The sequence below is a fragment of the Trachemys scripta genome, chromosome 2 (assembly GCF_013100865.1).
Source record: "Trachemys scripta elegans isolate TJP31775 chromosome 2, CAS_Tse_1.0, whole genome shotgun sequence".
Classification (NCBI taxonomy): domain Eukaryota; kingdom Metazoa; phylum Chordata; order Testudines; family Emydidae; genus Trachemys; species Trachemys scripta.
The window spans coordinates 29376665-29393841 of NC_048299.1; the positions used below are offsets into that span (position 1 = coordinate 29376665).

Below are 17177 nucleotides of genomic sequence, written 5' to 3' on the forward strand. Positions count from 1 at the left end.
GCTGGTAGAGGTTGTCAGTGTAAGATGTAGTGCTCACAAGGTGTCTGTAGTTATGTCTAAACTCATTTTTTGAAATTTATTATTTTGAGTTACTGTCCATTTAGCTTTCCTGCTTGAGAAGTTTATTTAAACACTTTGATAGAAATAAGTAAGTAATAGTTGTTGCTTTCTGACTTTTAAATTAAAAAGACATTCACCATCAACCATTATTAATCATTACCATAAACCATATCTGAACCGTCTTTAAATAAGAATTAAGCAACATGCATGCTAAATATGCTAATAAAGTCTTTAATTGAAGGTGTATGACCTAAAGCCACAGGGACAAAACAATATCCTTAGGCCCTGAGCCTGCACACTGAACCACACTGTTGGACCCCTGTGCCTACACAGGACCCACTGACTTTTCAGGGGCTCTCTACACAGCTGTAAGGGTAATGTCCATGCAGATCAGACTGAAGAATCACAGCCTTCTTCCTGCCCCCACCCCCTCCCCCAGCACAAATATGCTAAACAAAAAATATACAATCAATCACTTTGTGTTGATACTGTATATAGTCTGGTAATTTAATTCTAATACAGAAACACCATACAGACATTTATTCTTTGGATCTTTTCATATGTGTTATGCTGCTCTTTAATCAATAGTTTATTGAGGAATGAACTGAAAGTGCCAGATACTGGTTCTACTAGAAAGCTTTCACCGGCAACATTCAGATCTTTTGCTAGCATCCACTATTGGCTGATTCAAAAGGCAGCAAAGGAACTATCTCTGGAGACAGAAAGGTGTGCAGCTGTCTTTCCATCCAGAGTTAATGTATCAGAATGGCAGCCATAAGTTTGGACTCCCAACAGGGGAAGAAAGGAGAAAAGCATAGGTGTTAGAAATAATAAATAATAATAATAATAATAATAGACAGCATCAAAAAAGTCACGCTAAATCAATTAGAGCTTGTATGTGGCTCCATTACATGAGCAACAGCGTTAAAGTTTAGAGTACTGTACACAGTTTGGTGTTCTAGCCATACACTGTTGACATCCAGTAAAATGTCCTGCAGGGGGAAGAGACGTAGAGGGAGAAAGGAACAGAGTAAAAATTAATTTACTGCATATGCCTAGTAACACAGTGGCTAGAGGATCTACTGTTCCTTAATCTTAGGATAACAAAAAGATCTCTATCTATAGTACATTTAGAAGTTTGCCACAGAAATAATTTCAAATTATTTATTTATGCTAAAGGTTTAACATTTTTCTATCAATTTTCTTCAGTAAACATTTGCAAGTCAGACACAAGCCCACTGCCGAGAAATCTCTATTATCCAGCATTATCTAACCTAGCCTCATGCTTAAATACACAATAGCTTAAGAAGTTATATTTAATTTGTAAAATAAAAAAATTAAATTCTATACAACAAATTAGTTAAAGAATCAAAGGCCTCTGATAACAAAAAAGGTGCAATGATGAGGACCAAAAGTGACGAAGATGAAAGACACCTGAATGGCCTTATACACCTTTTGTTTTCTGCAAGCGATCCACGCTGCAGACAAAACGTTTTGTGCTAAACAGCCTCAAATCTGTTTTTCTAATATTAAACACAAAGGAAAAAACACTGACAGCAAGCGTGGTAAATAAATCCCTCCCTGGAGAATGAAAGCAGCAGACAGGAGGGGGCTGACATGCATGCAGGAGAAAACTAAACACCATCTTTTTTTCTACCTGCACAAGTTGCCATTTGCTGCAGCGATCGAGAACCTCTTTTCCCCGTTGATTCAAAAAGCTAGGTTTTCGGGAAAAAAAACCTCTCTCTCTCGCAAGTCATCTGTTGATATGCTTTAAGAGGATGATATTCATATCACGGGATCTTTAAGATAAAATCCATTTTCTTTCCTGCTCAGGTAAACATGTTTACTGCTCCTGCACAGACACTGGGTGGTTCAGACTCACATGTCACACACATGTCGTCAGCAACAAGAAAAGCCCCTTTCTCTGATCATCAACATTTTAAATAAGGTGGAAGAGAAAAGCACTTTCTAAACTTACCTTTAATAAAGCCACATCAACTAAATACAAGTACTGACGTAAAACATGAAATTAAAAACTGCAATTTTAAATACACCGATACTTGCTATAATAATATCTCGATACGGTAAAAATAAGAGCCACGAGTTCAGAACAATCAGATCAACTTGTTAGTCCCTTAAAAGGCCAATGTTTACATACGCATTTATACACCTAAACAATTCGAAGCAGTGATCAGAAACATCAATCCCGACTCAAATATATTTAAAAGGGGGAGGGAAAAAAAAAAACTGTTCACACGGTAAGAATCACAGCTGAAAGCCTTCCTATCCGTGACCCTACACAGGAAATGCCACATAAAACCTAAAATTGCCAAGGACGGTTACAAAACCCCCCCGTTTAACATCCTATTAAAAAGAGTTACTAAGCTAACAGAGCTGTTTCCTTATTTTCTGAAGATAAACACGGAGTAGGAGTTATGAGCGTTTATTCCCCTCTCTATTTATCCTCAAAATGCGTTTTGAAGTAACACACGTACCAAAAAAACAGCCCCTTAAGTCTGAAATGTAAATGTAATTCCTTATATAGACTGCAGCAGTTCAGACACACAGCAGAGGGGCCCCTGGCCAAACCGTTACCACCCATTATTATACAAACAGGTACCTCCAAAGCCAAAGGAAGGGAAGAAACTTCACCGAATCGCATTCCCTCCCCCGCCACACAGACAGAAACCCTCCCTTCTCCGCCACTCCTATGAAACCTAATTGTCCCGACAATCCTGCAGAGATCGGGACTTTTTTAGGGAGGAGAAACAGCCCAGTCAACGGCCACACACAGAAATAAACTTGCGCTGCACTAAAGGCGGCTCCGAAAGTAGCAAACGGGCTATTTTGGGGGGTGGGGGAGGCTCCCCTTCCACTGCGGCCCCCATGGCGTGGGGGGAGTGTTTTCCCCGCAAATCAGCACAAATCGATACACACTGCAGCAAGCAACAGTGCAGCCCCGCCGCCCGCGAGCGCCAGCAGCGCCTTCCGTCACCCCGCTACACTCCGCGGGTGGGTCCCAGTCGCCCCAGGTAACGCCTCACACCAGCCCCCCCACCCCGGGAGCGAGCGGGGAAAGTACCGCGGGGGAGAGAGATAGCCGCCCCGGCGGCAGCGAGGGGGGCGCCCCGCTCCGGCCCGGGGCGCGCACGCTGCCAGCCCGGGGCGGAGGCGCCTGTCCCCGCTCTCTCTCGCTCCCAGGTAACAAGTTTGGGAGTTGGGCTGCCAGGGCCGGCCGAGCCTCCCCGCGGTCCCCCGAGGGGCTCGGAGCCCCGCGAGGGGGGACCCGCAGCCCCGGGGACCCGCAGGAGAAGGTGCTGCCGCTGCCGGGCGTGTGGGGGAGGCAGCGTGTAACGGTCCCGGACAGGCGGCTGAGCGAGGAGGCACCACTAGGCGGAGGAGGGAGGCAGGGAGCGAGCGCGGAGGGAGGGAGCGAGGGAGGCACCAGGTAGCGGATATAACGGTGCAGAGGGAGCCGGGCACCCAGCGAGGAGGAGCAGGGAAATTACTTTCTACTTCTCCCGTCCCCCCTGCACTCCAGGCGGCCCGGCCCGGCCCCGGAGCCGGCCTGGCGCGGAGCGGGCCGCTGCCCTGCGGGCTGACTGACCGTTATTGCGCCTCGGGTTCGCCTGCTTCCTGCGCTTACACCTGGGGCCATCCGCCATGATCCTCTCGCTTGTGTCTAAATGCTCCAGTCACCTCCTCCCCCTCCCTCCCCTCCCACCCCTCCCCCCCGGACCTGGTTTACGACACTGGGTGGTTTTACTTTTACATCACCTTCCTACACCTAGTTCTCGGCCGGAACCTTGTTGCCAGGGGAGACGGGTGCTTTACGGCAGCACGTTTGAACGGGGAAGAGGGAAAAGTGCCTCAGGTGCCGGGGTAGGGGAGAGCGCAGTGCGGGGTGCGGAGCCGGGGATTGGGAGCGAAAGAGGGACGCGGGGTCCCCATGAGTAAGGGGTGTGTGGGAAGAGGATCCCCACCAGGGGCGGGGCATCCGCGTCGGTACGGGGTGTGTGGGAGGGGGATCCGCGTGGGTGAGGGGTGTGTGGGAGGGGAATCCCTACCGGGGGCGGGGCATCCGCGTGAGCAAGGGGTGTGTGGGAGGGGGATCCCCGTGGGCAAGGGGTGTGTGGGAGGGGGATCCCTACCGGGGTCAGGGCGCGGCATCCGCGTGGGTAAGGGGTGTGGGGGAGGGGGATCCCTACCGGGGGCGGGGGATCCCCGTGGGCATGCGGCGTGCGGGAGGGGGATCCCCCTAGGTACGGTGTGTGTGAGAGAGAGGGATTTCTGTGGGTACGGGGTATGCGGGAGGGGGATCCCTACCGGGGGTGGGGCGGGGGATCCCATGGGCGGGAGGCGAGAGGGATGCCCTTGGACCTGGGATGTGCAGGAGGGGGATCCCCACCGAGGAAGGCGGGGATTCCTGTGAGCATGGGTGTGCGGGAGGGGGATCTCCCCCGGGGCCCCATGCGGAGCGGGGTCGGGGGATTTTCCGTGTGTGATGGGTATGCTCGTGGGCAGGGACACTAACCTATATAGCAGAATTCTCGAATCAAAATCCCCTTTCAGTCATCTCCGGAACAGAGATACTTGCTTTAAAAGTTATGTTCAGTGAAGGAGTCTTTGCTTCCCCCCACCCCCCAAAATGGGCCTGTCTCCTTCGCCAAAAACACTAGGGGCAGGTCTTGCCTCCTGTCTTCCACATGAGTCTCTCTCACCATCACCCTCAAAATAGCTGGAGAGATTTAGCATGTTTGGTATACAAGCCTATAGGGAAGATCTGATTTACTAAAATAAAGCACTTGGTGTTAGGAAATAAAAGGTTAACTGAGGCCAAGAAGAGAGTTAAGTTTGATTTCCCAAGTGCAAAATGGCAGAGAAGCTCCACTTGTAGCCATAACAGTTTCAAAATATAATGTATGTTACATATTTGTAATTTCTTCTTCCACTTGTATAGCATGACCTCACTTACCTCTTACCGTCATCTCCATCACCATATAGATATGAAGTAACTGACTAATTTGTCATGTACTTCAAAGTGTAGGTGTTACTATGGGATGATTTACATAAATTATGTTGATATTGCATTTCAGGGCTCTAATCAAGAAAGAAAAAACAGGAAGAAAAGAGAGCTGTCTCCACAATGTAAAGAAATAGTCAAATATCTTTTTAACAAACCATATTTTCTACTTTACCAGGGGAGGGGGAGGGGTGGAGAGGTTATACACACCAAAAAGATACCGTTATTTTTAAAATTAAAAACCTACATATTTCTTTATTTAATAAATACCTCATGTTATTAAAAAACTGAAAATGTTAGACATTTGATTGATCTTTTACCATTTATGCTATTTGTTTACTTTTTACATTTCACTCAGTTTAGATAACAAAAATAAGTTAGTCAGTTTCCCTCTTATTTCTAGTTATTCTCACTTCCTGGTTCTCATGCACTCGAATAATTCTATGATGTTTAGGTTGCCAACACTTCTGTGAATGGTTAAATCTGAACAGAACACAGTAAATTTCAGGGAAAACATTTCTACTTGTATTAGATTTTAAAAAATAATTAAAAAACTACTAAATCTGGGGCCTAAATTACCTTATCACATCCCTTTAGGTAATCTGTGTATTCATGTACATCATATATGACCTCATTTTATAGAAACAATGGTTTTTTTAAACTGAAGTGACTTTTTCTTAATTGAAAAGTGACAGAGAAAGCTGAAACATGAGGTTTACACAGATTTCTCAAATATTTTCTCATAACTCTGATCTATGTAAGCTAATTTTTTATAGCTGTGTATTTGTTCTGTACATTGTGTTAAAGGGACAGGGTAGTCCACAGTCTCAAAAGTGTATGCAAGTCATGGATTTATGTGTTCACATGCCCAAGTATCTCACAGCCCTCATTTACAGGCACATGTCAACATTGTTTGTGCATACTTCTGAAAATTTGGGTAAATTTAGGGTCAGATCTTTAGCTGGTGTAAATTACCAGAGCTCCATTGAGTTCAGTGGAACTATGACAGTTTATGCCTGCTGAGGATATGCCCATTAGCACTTTTTTTAAAAGATTTACAATCCATAATAGAAATCTTTTTATGAATTAAAAATTTCTGAAGCCCAAGTACAAGGGTACCTTAGAATCACAAAGTGAAATGGACTATGAAATACAAGTGAAACCCTCAGTAAAATATTATTGTTAAAAGTGAGTAAATTACAAAGAGTAAAAAAATATAAATGGTGAAAAGTAAGGCAGGGTTTTAATCTTGTCTAGGGCCCAGTCCTGCAAGCTGCTCTGCATACAAGCAGACATCCAGTCGTATGGAGCACCTTTCAGGTGGGCCTAAGGCAGTGGTTCTCAACCCATGGGCCACATGCAGCCCAATCAGCACACGGTTGTGGCCCACATGACATCCTCAGAGCCATACAGGTAGTATATATATAGTGTGTGGATAACATGACACATAGAGAGCTTCATATGCAGCCCACACTGGTAAATAGGTTGAGAACCACTGCCCTAAGGTATTAGTAACACAGGTAATACATTTAAATGCTTGTAATTCTACAGATGATGTTTGCCCTGAGTTGCTTGTGGAGTACTGTGCTAGGATTTAAGTCTCTTTAAACTTGTGATGTTTTAGAAGGCAGTTGAAGAAGATGGGGAAAAAAATCTCATTAGTTTAATTCACCATTCATATTCTCTTTATTCAAAAGGTTTATAATAGTTGTCTCTTGCACACATGGTACCAAAATCCAAACTTTTCCTTTGTATGTGTACTTCAATTAGCTTGTTTTGATTCTGTTTTGTAACTTTTCACCTTGGGGGGGGGGGAAATCACGTTGGCTCTTAGTTTTAAAGAAGCTGCAATTTCTATCAAGGTGATTTCCTCTGGCTGCTGAGAGGGAGAATGGGAAGATTATTTCCTTCCCTAGAGCCTCTTGACTGTTGTAGGAAGGTATCGTTTCTCTGCTTCTTTACTTTTCCTTCAGCCTACTGGCTGCTCTGCATGATGGGGTATATCTCTTGCTATTCTTCACTTTCCTCAGCCTCACCTCTGAGGTTTTGTTCAGTTTTGTCTGATACTCCTCGTGAATAGTTGCTGTTCACACACTTGTCTCTTGGAGATTTGTAAGCAACAGCAGCAAGAAAACAGATGACAATTGTTGTCATTTTCTTTGCTGACCACCAGTTTGTGAAGAGCAGAAGTGAAAGTGACAGGAGGGTTGTTAATTTCATACTGCTGCTGCTTAGAAATAATACTAGGGTCACTGGAGTGATCTGTTTATAGTCACATGAAGACAGCACTGAATTAGTTTACATTTGGAAAGTTAACTTTGCAACTAAAAAAAGAGAAGCTAGATTTTGCATAAATTGATGAATTAGCCCACAACCACCACTCACCATTGAAAGCCTCCCAGTTACCATTAACAAGTAGATGAGTGGATTTTTTTGAACTTTGCTATATTTAATCACCAAGCAACTGCAGATCTCTCAGCCTCTCATGAAGAATTCCATATGTTCACTATACTGTTTTTAAAAGTTTGTCACAATAAAATGTAGCCATCGTCAAATATGATGTTTTGGCCTAATGAATCTCTTCTGATTCCTCATACAGGCCAATTAGTTAAATGTTATTACTGCATTTATAAGATGCTTATCACTGTAGTATCTAGGCACATCTTACAAGGTTTAAATTGTGTCAGTTTATATTGTAAATGAGAATTAAGAAACATGAAACACCTTATTGTTCCCATCTTTTAATCTGATTTTTCATCTAGGAACCTAGGAATTAATAGTTTAATTATTTGTAAAGGTCTGGGCAAAGAGATGGTATCTTGTGGCTCTTTCTAAATATAGCCTGGTTTGTAAGCATATTTCTTTATAGAAAGAATTCCAGATATGTGGCCAGTTACCAAAAATGCCCAATCTTCAGCTCCATATGAATATTATACAAATTTAGTTCCAGTTAAATATGAATCTAATTTGTGCAATATGGACATAATGTGCTTGAAACTTTTAGGACTGAAAGTCTTTGGTTGGGAGGGGATGCAAATTGTGTTAAGAAAAAAATTACAGTCACATTAGTGCAAGTGCATTGTAAATCATGTACAATGGGAATATTTTGTGCTCATGGTTACCATACAGATTTTTTCATTTATTACTATAAGTACTTATTGTATTGTATAGTTTAGGATCTTTTCTTTATACAATTCAACAACAAAAATTTGAAGATATTGGTTTTTATCTACTTTTATCCTCAAACTTTTTTTCTCCATTTGAGAACTTTACCATGAAATTCTCTGTGTTTGAGCCCTGTTGCTGAAATTAATTGTGATCCAATTATCATCCTTACCAACCTGAAAAAATACCACGTGCAATTTATATAAAAATAATTAAATAATTCTACAAATCTCTCTAGTAAGTGAGAAGAGACTTCTTAGAAAGTCTTAAGCATAGTGAAAACTAAGGTTAAGTGCCATTTACTTGTGTACATTACATCTACCATGGGCTGGTCAGACTTGAGTATTTTTCTTCTGAAATTTTCTTTGTAAACATATGAAGAATCATACATATCCAAACTACTTCTCTACCATTTTGTTTGTCTTGTGTACTTTTCACTCCCTTCCATTGCCAATGCTGTCACAGATGGGTCTACTGTTAGAATGCAATTAACCTATGATGATGCTCTATGCCAATTTTGTGATTTATGTACTGCTTCATTGTATAAATTTAATGAATAGGATAAACAGTGTCTAATTCTCCACTCTTACACCAATTTTACTCTGGGGATCCATGCCCTAGTTTGTAGCATGTATGGACCAGCCATGTGGATTTATTTACAAACACCCTCCATAAAAAACTGCTGTTTAGGAAAAGGAGGAATGTAATCTGGGAAGTTCTACCACCATTCCAAATACATTCTACTACTTTCTTCTTTTTCTTTTAGCAATGTGGCTCATTAATTCTGGGCTCATGTATTTGATTATGGGTAGCTCTTTCTTACAATATCCTGGAGCTTCTACTTTGATAGTCACTAATCTATAGCCTGTGATTTACAGTAGCAAAGTAATATACCAAAAATATAATTATTTTCAGCTTTAAGTCACCATGTCTGAACTTGTGGCTGCTCAGATTACAATTAGAGGGCAAATAGGTTAACCAGTTTTATGAGCAGCACATTTTTCATTTATTCTTTGTCTATGTTTATGATGACTTGCATAAGTGTCCTTTCCAGCATATTATTTAATTATACACTAATGTGTTACGAATATTTTTCCATATGGTTCATATTTGTTTCCTCCTGTAACTTGCGTTCTGTTTCTGATTTAGCTCTATTACCCACCCTTTTCCTTGCTGTTTCAAAATATTGTGCTGTTGCTTGTTTGGCTCTCATTTGGAGTTATTCTGTTTGTTGTGATATCCATACAGCTGTCTCACTCAGATCTTTAGATGCAAACTTACAATCCTTTTCTTTATTATTTCACTGCACAGATTTTTTTTTTTTTAATTTTTGAAACATTTTCATGCTAGATGTCATTCATTTTCTTTTATTGCAAAGTGCTTAATATATTTGCAAAATTTGTAGATTTGGAGTTTGTAGCGTGTCTTCTGAATAAACAGTATTAGCATAAAAAGAACCAGAAAAGGAATATAACTGCCACAATAAATAAATAAAAGTCTGAATTGTTTGGCTTTGGTTGTTTTTATAAAAATCACAACAAATAATTATTATTTAAAAAAAAAGACTAAGAATAGTATAATGGTTATGAGCTAAATTTATGAGACATGTGATGAAACATTAAGGTATTAAACATAGTGGGCCTGATTCTCAGTTCTTTAATGGAGCTTTAGCGTCCCACTGGCAGTGCCAAGATATCTTAGGATGGGTGTAAATGAATGATGTAAAGGAGCCCTAGCCTACCTGAAAAGCAGGCTCTATGGTCAGTTCTCTGGTGTGACTATTTGACACCTCCCCAGCAGTATACTCTGGCTATGAAATTGGCTTGGTGGACCAGGGAGAATCACCTCAGTGCAAGGTGATTCTCTGCTGTATAGCTGTGCACCTCATACATACCCTGCTACTGACATAGAAGGGAAAAGGGTCATGACTGTCCTGCATCACACCAAGCAACTGAATTTTTTATCTTTTTCAGCCTGACAGGCCCTCAGGCTGTTCTAACATAGTATAAGGGGACCAGTTCTGCAGGGAGCTGCAGAATCAGGAGAGTGTAAAAGTGAGCTTAAAGCCTCTGTGCAGATCAGCTTCCCTACAGGGTGGATATCTGTGCACTTGAGTCTAAACTCAGAGTTAGTTAACACTTACACATGCTAGTTGGGATACTCAACAAATTGTTGGTCCAGGACAACATACTCAGCCCTTGGCTAAATCACAAATATTTGTGTCCTTGAACAAACGTGGAGTGCCCACACGACCATGTAAGAAAGTTGTTAGCTAACTTGAGATAATTTAAGTAGAGTTAAAAATTTTAGCAGAGACAAACCAGCTGTGGGTGAAAGATAATAATCTAGGGGCCAAATTTGCTAGTGTTTACTAAGAAGGCAAAACTACTGAAGTTTATAAGAGCTGTGCCTAAATAAGGACTGAATGAGACTTCAGAACTTGGTCCCTAGATGATAAAAATCAAAGTAATCAGGAGTGCTAAAATGAAGAGTTGGTTAACTGGATCATATTTATTCCTGTTTGCAATATAAATTAAGTGTTTGTAACCAGTTATTGACATAGCTGGCTCCCTGGATGTCATGGCTAATGCACTATTTAATAATGATAGTAACTAATTGTGCCACCCTTGCAATCAGACCAAAGTGGCGCATGGTTGTTTTCTTCTAACCAGGTTGTAAAACTTATTTGGCTGTGTTTGTGGGACTGTCTTAACCTTGCCTGTGTAACCTAATTAACTGGTTGTTCCTGCTTCTAGCTTTGTGTGGTAAAACATTCCTTAGTGCATCGCTTGATGTATGTTATTCTTTGTGTGTGTCTTCTGGGCATTATGCCTTACTGAGGCAGTATCCTCTCCAGATTCTCCCAGAATGCACTTATATACCCATAGTTAGACAACAAAGTATGCGCGACATACGTTATTGTGTTGTGGGGGGGAAATTGCTATGTGGACACAATCAAACTGTTTGTGTTGTAACCGGGTCAAATGATTACAAAAATATGGTGTGTTTAGCATAGACAGGGCCTAATTCTGCCAAATCAGGTTACTCAAAGAACTGTGCTTCATTCTTACAAGTAAACTTGTTTACATTTTAGCTTGTCTGCAGATATTAGAATAGCTTGAAGAATGGGGCAGAAGGAATTGAGTTAATTATTATTAACAACAATACTGAAGGCTTGTCCTTTAAACAGTGAAGGGAATAAAATTAAACTGTATGGCTTCCACCCCTTTCCCTCCCTGTGGAGATGGTTTAAACTGATCCCTTTTCATTCAAGAATATGAATTTAGACCCTACCTTAAATATGAATTAGGCATAGGATTAATTTGCAGCATAAAAAAAAAGATGTTGAAGCACACTGCATATACAACAGCAGTCTTGACCATGAATCCAAAACTACCATACTTAGTTGTGTTGTTAATCTTAGACTACTTTATCTATAGCTAATGAATATTTCACTATGACCAACCTGCTCTTATGCAGTATATTTACAAGTTCTTTGACATCTATATCTATTCCAACATGATCCATTGCTTTAAAAATATTCAGCCTGAAAGGACTGAAGAAATGTTAGGGTTTGCAACTACAGTTAATACCTACTATAAAACTTGCAACATCTATTTTTCGGATCTTATATAAGGGCATTTTAACTACATTTTGATGTGTCCCAGTCTGAACATTCTCTTGGGTAATCAATATAATAATAAGGAAAAAATGCAGTTTACCGCATATGGAACTTCAGTTTGGGGGGACCTGAATTGCCCCCATGCTATCAGCTTTTACATTTTCTTAAACCAGGCGTGGGCAAACTTTCTGGCCCGAAGGCCACATTGGGGTTGCGCAACTGTATGGAGGGCCGGGTAGGGAAGGCTGTACCTCCCCAAACAGTCTGGCCCCCTCCCCTTCCCACTTCCTGCCCCCTGACTGCCCCCCTCAGAACCCCTGATCCAGCCAACCCCCCTGCTCCGTGTCCCCTGACCGCTCCCTCCCGGGACCCCCGCCTCATATCCAACCCCCCCGCTCCCTGTCCCCTGACTGCCCCAACCCCAATCCACACCCCCGCCCCCTGACAGCCTCCCTGGGACTCCCATCCCCATCCAACCACCCTCTGCTTCTCATCCCCTGACTACCCCCTCCTGGGACCCCCCGCCCCTAACTGCCCCCCCCCGGGATCCCACCACCTTATCCAACACCCCCTGTCCCCTGACTGCCTTCTCGACCCCTATCTACATCCCTGCCCCCTGACAGGACTCCCACTCCCAACCCTCCCTGTTCCCCATCCCCTGACCGCCCCCCCAGAACCTCTGCTCCCTCCCTGACTGCCCCCCAGAACCCCCTGCTCCCTTATCAACCCCCCCCTCCGCTCCCTTACCAGCAGCAGGAGCTTGCAGCCGCGACACCCGGCCAGAGCCAGCTGTGCTCCCCACGCTGCCCAGCGGGAGCGGCAAGCCAGAGTGCGGCCCACACGGCAGCGTAGCTGCGGGGGAGTGGGGACGGGGGGGAGGGGACGGGGACTAGGCTCCCAGCCAGGAGCTTGGGGGCCGGGCAGGACGGTCCCACGGGCCATAGTTTGCCCACATAGTTTGTCTGTTCTTAAACAGTTAAGAAGAAGAAACATAAGAATGTCCATACTGGGTCAGACCAATGGTCCCTCTAGCCCAGTATTCTATCTTCGGACTGTGGCCAATGCCAGGTACTTCAGAGGGAATGAACAGAACAGGTAATCATCAAGTGATCCATCCCCTGTCGCCCATTCCCAGCTTCTGGCAAACAGAGGCTAGGGACACCATCCCTGCCCATCCTGGCTAATGGCCACTGATGGACCTATCCTCCATGAATTTATCTAGTTCTTTTTTGAACCCTGTTATAGTCTTGACTTTCACAACATCCTCTGGTAAAGAGTTCCACTACTTGACTGTGTATTATGTGAAGAAATACTTCTTTTTGTTCATTTTAAACCTGCTGCCTATTAATTTCATTTGGTGACCCCTAGTTCTGATGTTATGAGAAGGAGTAAATAACACTTCCTTATTTACTTTCTCCTCACCAGTTATGATTTTATAGCCCTCTATCATATCCCCCCTTTAGTCATCTCTTTTCCAGGCTTAAAACTCCAATCTTATTAATCTCTCCTCTAAGCTAAGCCATAAGTAGACTGAGGTTGCTCAGTTGGGAGAAGGAGAGATGAGACTGCTGTGCAGTGCAGTAGACAGGTCTCTCTAGCAGAGAGCAACCCAAATCTAGGGTTTAACAGGAGGATAAAGGGGAACGAAAGTACACTAGAGAGGCAGGGTACGCTCCTAGAGGAGAAGCCCTGAGATGGAATGTATGGCAGGCCAGATACACTCGCAGAGGAAGAGCCAGTGGGACCACTGAATAGCACGACATGGCTATGGAGCCTGATGATTAGACATCTCCTGCTGACAACCCAGGAGTTGCCTCAGCAGTCAGAATGGCTTCAACTTTAAAGGTATCATTTTTCTCAGTAGAAAAGACCTCTAACCCAGTCTTTGATATAGTGGAGTCCCCTCCTAATAGCAAGATCACCCTCCCAGTATTAGCAGGGCTCTTAAACAACCTGCCAAATCTGTTTAGACAAACACTGCCTATACCCAGCCATGTCAAAGCATCTCCAAAGTACTAGTAATAGTGGAGGCATTAGAGCTTCTCAAAATATTGTCGGATTTTTTTTTTAACATGGCAAAACAATGGATTTTTCACTAGCCTTGTTCCCAGAAATAGCTGAACCATTTTTGCTAAAGTTTTCCAAAACATTTCAATCTGAGACAGACATACAGCATGAAAAATTTCAGCTCACGTGGTTATAGCTTGCTAAAGTAACAGAATCTTATAGTGGGAAGTGGCATTGTAGGATATCTATATTTAGAGAAATGGGGATACACACCATGGCTTCTGATAATCCCAGGTCCCTGGCAAAGTAGCTGTGCTACCACTAACCTTTACACAACTTGGCCCAGATCCTCAACTCTGGCTGAGTGCTGCAAGCCCCCACTACAGGTTAGATCTTGTGGGCTGTTCTAATTTACATCTGGCTGACAATGGCTTCAAGGGGCCATTTGAGCAGTCAGAGATTGCTGGAGTTTAGGTATACTGCTGCCCATAACCTTTTCCCATGGACATATCTGTCCCCTCACATTGGGACCCATGAAAGAAGTAGTATAGGAGCCACAATGGCGCCTTTATGTCACCCAGAGATTCCCCCAGGCAGGGGCAATTGGCCATTAGCTAGCTAAGTCAGCTTTACAGCTGCTTAGCAGTACAAAGCAGCCAGATCAGACTGGAGGATCTGGGGCATTATCTCCAAAGCACTGGTAATGTCAGTATCCTCATGAAGCATCCCTGAACTAGGGACTCTGCCTATTGCTGAAAAGGGAAGGGTAGATTGTAATTCAGTGTTCAATGGCTGGGCAATTTTTTTTTTCATTTTAAATATTCTTATTTTATACCCTTCAAAGTGTCATGGGGCTGTTGTTCCAGGCAAGTCAGTACATAGATCAATCGTAGGAGAACTGAAAAGTGTTCTGGCTTTAGGGACGTTTCGCCAGAATTCTGATAATCAGAACTTTTACTATACAATATTCTGATTAAAAAATAAACTAGACGAACAGGAATGTAATATAAAAGTTGAAATCAACCAATGAAAATTCTCAAGAAATTCTCCAAGCATGAATTTTGTTTTGATTCTTTCTAATTTTAAGCCTAACACGGTATCATCTTTACCTCTTGCAGTAAATTGGCTCTGATTCTGCATTTTGCTTTTGTCCACCAACTTTCAGATTTCACCAGCTTCCACTGGGAGATTCCAACATTTCATGATCACAAACTATTTTTCACATTGATGAGAGCCCTAGTGTAGAAAAGGCTCTGACATTTTTACTACCATATCAGCTAATTAGGCTAAGAAGCAGGTTTGATTGGTAAACTACTGGTAAAAATGTCGCAAGGCAGCTGAATGATGTCTACATTAGGGCTCCCAGCAGTTTTAACATTGCAGCTGAACTGATGGGATTTTTTAAAATTTCCTAATATGAATGATGTTTCAGTGGAAAAGACTTCTCTTTCACTCTTTTGCCAACACAAAAAATGATCTTCTCTCTTGTCCAGAAATAGTGTCAGCAGAGGTACAGGGATAAATAGCATTGTGGCAAATAAGGTCTTCTGACTTGTCATCTAATAATGGACTAATAATAATACTTTACACTTATGTAATCCTTCTAGAAGGCATTAACAAAAGGCCTTTTGATATTGACCTTTTAGATCATATCATTGAGAATGTCCATGATGTATAAAAATGAGACATTTAGGTCATTGTGTGGTTTTTCATACAGTACAGTTTAATCAAGACTATCTAATTGTATATACTGTATGGCTTCATTCCATGCTGCTGCTCTGTTTCTGCCAAAAATTACTGGGGTACTAAATACAAAATGCTGGTTCTTAAGCTTCCTGGGTCCCACAATAGTCTAACTAAAAATCCCTCTTCCTATCAATTGTTCTGATTTCGTTCATATTTGTGATGTCCTACTTCTGCTTGTTCTTCGGTCATCAATGAAGTTCTTCTAGGAAAAACCAGACAGACAAGACTTGTATTTCTATTGTTGAAGAACCACAAACAGAACTACCTCTCACTATATTTTTAATGAAAAACCTTTCTTTATATATCATAAATTAGCAAATAAGAGCATAGACCTACTGTTTTGTTTCCCTCTGCAGGCCACTTTGGATGTCAGTCACTCCAGTGAATTAGGTTATGCCATGTAACAGGACAGTTTATTACAACTTTATTTTATGTGGGAAATATTTGGGGGTACCTCATCAATCCCTTCTTCTGTCTTACATATAGAAATGGAAATATTTCTGGATTTTTTTTTTAATAACTCTTAGACCAGAGTATAATGTGTAGTTGCAGAGCCAAGATCCTCATTGGAAGCCCATTTAAGTCACTGGAAAGACTCCAATTGATTTTAGTGGGCTTTGGATAGGACCCCAGATGCAGCTGCCCTCTTCCTTTTCACTCCAAAACAAAGACAAACCTGATCAGCTGTGAGCTTTTATTTCTGGTGAACCTAACATTAAAAGCAATTTGTGACCAGTTCAAACAAATATGCTTGTGTTGATGAATTTTACTTTAAAAAGTTATGTGGCTACATTTGCAAATTATTTGTGCCCCTCTAGTTCTTGGAAGTTGCCTGTATTATGTGGGTATTGCAAAGCTTTGACATCTGCCTTGCAGAATATGGTAGAGTTAATAACATTGACTTTTGCAGTTGATTTACAAAGTGCTAAAATAAGCCCTTCCACATAATAAACAGAAAAATAAGAAACTAAAACTAGAATCAAAATAAGATGTTTATGACGTAGAAGTTTAATTATTTTTCAGTTTATTGTACAGTATTTGAAATGGCAGACTTAAAAATATCCCTGTAAAGCAACTAACCAGGTCAGATTGCAACATACAAGATAAATCATTTAAAATAGCTGTCAGTAATGAAAAATTAGAATATATACTGTCCATACAAATTGTAGAATTAAAATTAGAGTTTTCTGCTGCCTTCTTAGCACAAACTAGATATGAGATGCCTACCTATTGAATGTCACCATGCAGTTTAAGAAATAAAAAAGTACTATTGCATTGCTTTCTCCATCTGTTCTGTAACCTTTGATAGTGAGCTTCTAAAATGTTCAAAGCAGACTAAACAAGCTACAGTCAAAACAATAAGGTTGTTTTTCATGCATTTTTAAAATGCAGGTGTTTTAATTGTATTATTTGAGTTTGTTTACTAGTTAGAAAACAGGTTCACAATGTGGGAATCTATCTTTTTTCATTTGAATCAATAAACAAAGAAGTCATGAGAAAGGGACCTTTTCCCTTCAGGGAGTCTTTTCTTGTTAATGTTTACTCAGGTTG

The 17177-nt window shown here is 41.8% G+C and overlaps 1 protein-coding gene and 1 long non-coding RNA gene across 3 annotated transcripts in view; one reads left to right on the forward strand and one right to left on the reverse strand.

The window, feature by feature from the left end:
* Positions 1–3763, reverse strand: part of ZEB1 (zinc finger E-box binding homeobox 1) — a 198682-nt gene extending 194919 nt beyond the window's left edge. Inside the window, exon 1 of one of the 2 annotated variants that reach the window (XM_034760134.1) lies at positions 3671–3763. In XM_034760134.1, coding sequence (XP_034616025.1) covers positions 3671–3728 — 58 coding nt within the window. In that variant the 5' untranslated portion in view covers positions 3729–3763. Of the gene's footprint in view, positions 1–1717; positions 1972–3670 lie in introns of those variants that run through there. The other variant, XM_034760136.1, reaches the window with a different exon arrangement.
* Positions 3764–3885: 122 nt separating this feature from the next.
* LOC117872084 lies at positions 3886–5380 on the forward strand. The gene is made up of 2 exons (XR_004644400.1): positions 3886–3945; positions 5160–5380. It is a non-coding gene; the product is annotated as an uncharacterized LOC117872084 (long non-coding RNA).
* The last annotated feature ends 11797 nt before the right edge of the window (positions 5381–17177 follow it).